This window comes from Carassius auratus, chromosome 43 (assembly GCF_003368295.1).
Source record: "Carassius auratus strain Wakin chromosome 43, ASM336829v1, whole genome shotgun sequence".
In the NCBI taxonomy this organism is placed as follows: Eukaryota; Metazoa; Chordata; class Actinopteri; order Cypriniformes; family Cyprinidae; genus Carassius; species Carassius auratus.
This window is the reverse complement of record NC_039285.1, coordinates 249,314-254,313: the sequence shown is the minus strand read 5'-3', so window position 1 is coordinate 254,313 and position 5,000 is coordinate 249,314. Positions and strand designations below refer to the sequence as shown.

At 43.3% G+C, this 5,000-nt stretch overlaps 1 protein-coding gene across 4 annotated transcripts in view; it reads right to left on the bottom strand.

Annotated features, from left to right (window-relative positions):
- The window catches only part of LOC113061341 (homer protein homolog 2-like), a 15,489-nt gene that overhangs the window by 4,079 nt on the left and 6,410 nt on the right, over positions 1-5,000 (bottom strand). For 3 of the 4 annotated variants that reach the window (XM_026230379.1, XM_026230377.1, XM_026230378.1), the window contains 2 exons: positions 2,353-2,509; positions 1,482-1,613 (listed from right to left, as the gene is read on the bottom strand). In XM_026230379.1, coding sequence (XP_026086164.1) covers positions 1,482-1,613; positions 2,353-2,509 — 289 coding nt within the window. Of the gene's footprint in view, positions 1-1,481; positions 1,614-2,352; positions 2,510-4,937 lie in introns of all 4 variants that reach the window. The other variant, XM_026230380.1, reaches the window with a different exon arrangement.

The following is a 5,000-nucleotide window of genomic DNA, read 5'->3' as shown; positions in this document are numbered from 1 at the left end:
GTGTGACGGTCTGTGTGTGTGTGTGCATGCATGTGTGACGGTCTGTGTGTGTGTGTGCATGCTTGTGTGACGGTCTGTGGGTGTGTGCATGCTTGTGTGACGGTCTGTGTGTGTGTGTGCATGCATGTGTGACGGTCTGTGTGTGTGTGCATACATGTGTGACGGTCTGTGTGTGTGTGTGCATGCATGTGTGACGGTCTGTGTGTGTGTGCATGCTTGTGTGACATTCTGTGTGTGTGTGCATGCTTGTGTGACGGTCTGTGTGTGTGTGCATGCTTGTGTGACGGTCTGTGTGTGTGTGCATGCTTGTGTGACGGTCTGTGTGTGTGTGCATGCTTGTGTGACGGTCTGTGTGTGTGTGCATGCTTGTGTGACATTCTGTGTGTGTGTGCATGCTTGTGTGACGGTCTGTGTGTGTGTGCATGCTTGTGTGACGGTCTGTGTGTGTGTGCATGCTTGTGTGACGGTCTGTGTGTGTGTGTGCATGCATGTGTGACGGTCTGTGTGTGTGTGCATGCTTGTGTGACATTCTGTGTGTGTGTGCATGCTTGTGTGACGGTCTGTGTGTGTGTGCATGCATGTGTGACGGTCTGTGTGTGTGTGCATGCATGTGTGACGGTCTGTGTGTGTGTGTGCATGCATGTGTGACAGTCTGTGTGTGTGTGTGCATGCATGTGTGACGGTCTGTGTGTGTGTGCATGCTTGTGTGACATTCTGTGTGTGTGTGCATGCTTGTGTGACGGTCTGTGTGTGTGTGCATGCTTGTGTGACGGTCTGTGTGTGTGTGCATGCTTGTGTGACGGTCTGTGTGTGTGTGCATGCTTGTGTGACATTCTGTGTGTGTGTGCATGCTTGTGTGACGGTCTGTGTGTGTGTGCATGCTTGTGTGACGGTCTGTGTGTGTGTGCATGCTTGTGTGACGGTCTGTGTGTGTGTGCATGCTTGTGTGACGGTCTGTGTGTGTGTGTGCATGCATGTGTGACGGTCTGTGTGTGTGTGCATGCTTGTGTGACATTCTGTGTGTGTGTGCATGCTTGTGTGACGGTCTGTGTGTGTGTGCATGCTTGTGTGACGGTCTGTGTGTGTGTGCATGCTTGTGTGACGGTCTGTGTGTGTGTGCATGCATGTGTGACGGTCTGTGTGTGTGTGCATGCATGTGTGACGGTCTGTGTGTGTGTGCATGCTTGTGTGACGGTCTGTGTGTGTGTGCATGCTTGTGTGACATTCTGTGTGTGTGTGCATGCTTGTGTGACATTCTGTGTGTGTGTGCATGCTTGTGTGACAGTCTGTGTGTGTGTGTGCATGCATGTGTGACGGTCTGTGTGTGTGTGCATGCTTGTGTGACGGTCTGTGTGTGTGTGCATGCTTGTGTGACAGTCTGTGTGTGTGTGTGTGCATGCATGTGTGACAGTCTGTGTGTGTGTGCATGCTTGTGTGACGGTCTGTGTGTGTGTGCATGCATGTGTGACGTATTGTCAGACCTTGGACAGCTGTTGTTCGGAGGCGAAGCCGAGTCCAAACACTGTGTTTGCACGACTGTCGGCCCACTGGCCAAACTTCTGCGATGTTTTAGTAAAGTTCATATTGGGGGTGATTGTGCTGTTGATGATCACCTGAAAAACAAACACATCACAATATTACAATGGTCACACAGACACAAACACACACACACACACACACACACACACACACAATTCATGTGTGTTGATAAATAACAGTGAGTTATTTATTGAGTGCTGAACTGGTATTAGTCATTAATCTTTCACATGTTGCTTCTCCAAATATTCCTGCATTCTGTAAAAATTCTCCAAAATGTAGCTGTGTATTTCTGTGGATTTGACCTAATTTCTTCAGTGATTCACACTCACTGATTCTGTGTGACTCTTGAAGCTGATCAGAGTTACACGTGTGTGTTCGGCCAGCCATTTAACCTCAACACGTGTATGTGTGAGCGCTGTCAGAGTGACAGCAGCAGGTGTGTGTGTGTGTGTGTGTGTGTGTGTGTCTGTCTGCTACTTACACCGAAATGTGAGTGTGAGTCTTCATCTATCTGCTCTCAGAGAGTGACAGCAGCAGCAGTTGTGTGTGTGTGTGTGTGTGTGTGTGTGTGTGTGTGAGAGAGAGAGAGAGAGAGAGAGAGACTCAGCAGGTCTGTGCTGTGACATCATCACTGCTGCCTCCATACTGAGGGACTGATCCAAATCTCCATGGCAACATGAACCATAAACCCTCTGCAGAGGAAGACCCTTAAAGAGAGTGTGTGTGTGTGTGTGTGTGTGAGCACTGTGGATTGCAGCATCAGCAGACACTCTTACACTGACTCCATCAGACACACACACACAGAAGTCTGACCTTTGACCCGTCCACGCTGATGATGCGGTAGCTGTTGCGTGTGCTGTCGTAGAAGTACGAGACGGTAACGGCCTGTTTACTGGCGGGAACCCAGTTCTTCTTAGTGCTGGGATCGATCTGGAAGACATGAGCTCTGGTGGTGAAGATCGGCTGCTCCCTGCGACACACACACACACACACACACAGACACATTACATGAAGATCAGCTCAGGTCACCACACACTGCAATCACTCTCCTCTGTGTGTGAAATCATCAAAAACTTCAGCTTGATATTCATATTTTAAATATTAGCAATATTTGATCATTTATTTCTCATATGAGAACAAACCACACTTCACCTTCACCTCTAACGCTAATGATGCCTGATGGAGACAGAGACAATTATACAGTTTACAGTCATTTTTAGATGACAGGATGACACCACTGACCAATCACAATCAGTCATTACAGAGAAACGTGTGATTACAGGAAAACAAGCCCAAATAAAAAGTTTCTAAACATCTGATGATGAACATGAAGGTCTTTTCACCGAATGCCAAAACAGCTTCTGCTCATTGTCTTCATATATCTGTATTGTACTATGATTTACCATGAAGTCCAAATGAATTACAGATCCTAGCTGTAAGAAAGGCCGTGCAGATAACTGAACAAACACATATGCACAACTCCAGCGCCAACAATGTGCTTAGACACAACCAGATTGCATGCAATAATCAGTGAGCAGCGCTCAGTTATGGGAAGAACTGCACAAGAAAGAAAGCGAAGTACGTGGGGCTCTGCAGATGAGAGGATTCATGCCATTCATGGATATAATATAGTTATATTGTGTGGGTTAATGCCATATAGTAGGTTTTCTATTCTCATTTCCTATTTAATCATTTCGATTATCGTATGGGTGCTATATTGTGATTTAGGCCAGTGTCTAGATGATGCACTGCTAGATTCATTTAATATCTCCTCGTTAACTATTATATACACAGAGTTTTCACAGGGTATTATGTTTGGATGTAGAATGAAGATATATTCTGCTATATTGTTTATTGTATAGCTGGATACTTTGAGTTTGCAAATCTTTGGCTTTTAAATTTCACCAGTAATATTTGTCATAATCCGTGGCACATTTTTTATTTAGTAAAAAAAATATTTATTTTTCCTTTGTAAAAATTTTCCTTTCTAATATTCTACCACTTTTAGGGGCTGGGTATCGTAAAATAAATAAATAAATAGATATCGATACCAAAACCAATGATAGCAGTTCCTCAACTATACTTTTTTCCGATACCAATTTTATGAAATCCATTTGAACAAGATCCCATTATCACCTTTATTTTTATTTATATATTTACATTACTTCTTAGTGCTGCGTTCGACACCATAGATCATGACATACTCATAGATCGATTACAAAACTATACAGGTATTCAAGTGCAGGCTCTAAGATGGTTTAGATCCTACCTGTCCGATCGCTACCATTGTGTTTATTTAAATGGGGAGTCATCTCATTTATCATCAGTAAAATATGGAGTGCCACAAGGATCTGTCCTAGGTCCCCTTCTATTTTCAATATACATGTTGCCCCTTGGTAATATTATTAGAAAATACAGGATTAGTTTCCACTGTTATGCTGATGATACTCAGCTATATATCTCAACGAGACCAGATGAAACTTCTCAATTATCTAAGATAACAGAGTGTGTTAAAAATGTAAAAGATTGGATGACCAATAATTTTCTCCTATTAAATTTGGATAAGACAGAGATATTAATTATTGGACCAAAAAACACTACACAGAATCTTGTAGATTACAATCTGCAACTAGACGGATGTACTGTTACTTCCTCTACAGTCAGAAATCTGGGTGTTATATTAGACAGTAATTTGTCTTTTGAAAATCATATTTCCAATGTTACAAAAACTGCATTCTTCCATCTTAGAAACATTGCCAAGCTAGGAAACATGTTATCTGTTTCTGATGCAGAAAAGCTAGTTCATGCATTCATGACCTCTAGACTGGACTATTGTAATGCACTCCTAGGTGGTTGTCCTGCTTCTTCAATAAACAAGCTACAGGTCGTCCAAAATGCAGCAGCGAGAGTCCTTACCAGGTCAAGAAAATATGATCATATTACCCCAATATTACAGTCTCTGCACTGGCTACCTATTAAGTTCCGTATCAGTTACAAATTATCATTACTTACCTATAAGGCCCTAAATGGTTTAGCTCCTGCGTACCTAACTAGTCTTCTACCACGCTACAACCCATCACGCTCCCTAAGGTCACAAAACACTGGACTTTTGGTAGTTCCTAGGATAGCAAAGTCCACTAAAGGAGGTAGAGCTTTCTCACATTTGGCTCCCAAACTCTGGAATAGCCTTCCTGATAATGTTCGGGGTTCAGACACACTCTCTCTGTTTAAATCTAGATTAAAAACACATCTCTTTCGCCAAGAATTTGAATAATGCATCTCTTAAATTGTGACTGCAGTTGTATCAGATCAAATGCGCATTCTTATTCTTCAACTGTTTGGCTTCTTAATTCTGCTCTGTTTTAGATTTGACACAGATGTCATGTGATTTCTGAGACCTCAAAAATCATCTGAATGCGCAGGTGTTTCGGTCCTCGGCCAGAGTGACCTGCCGCCTCCCT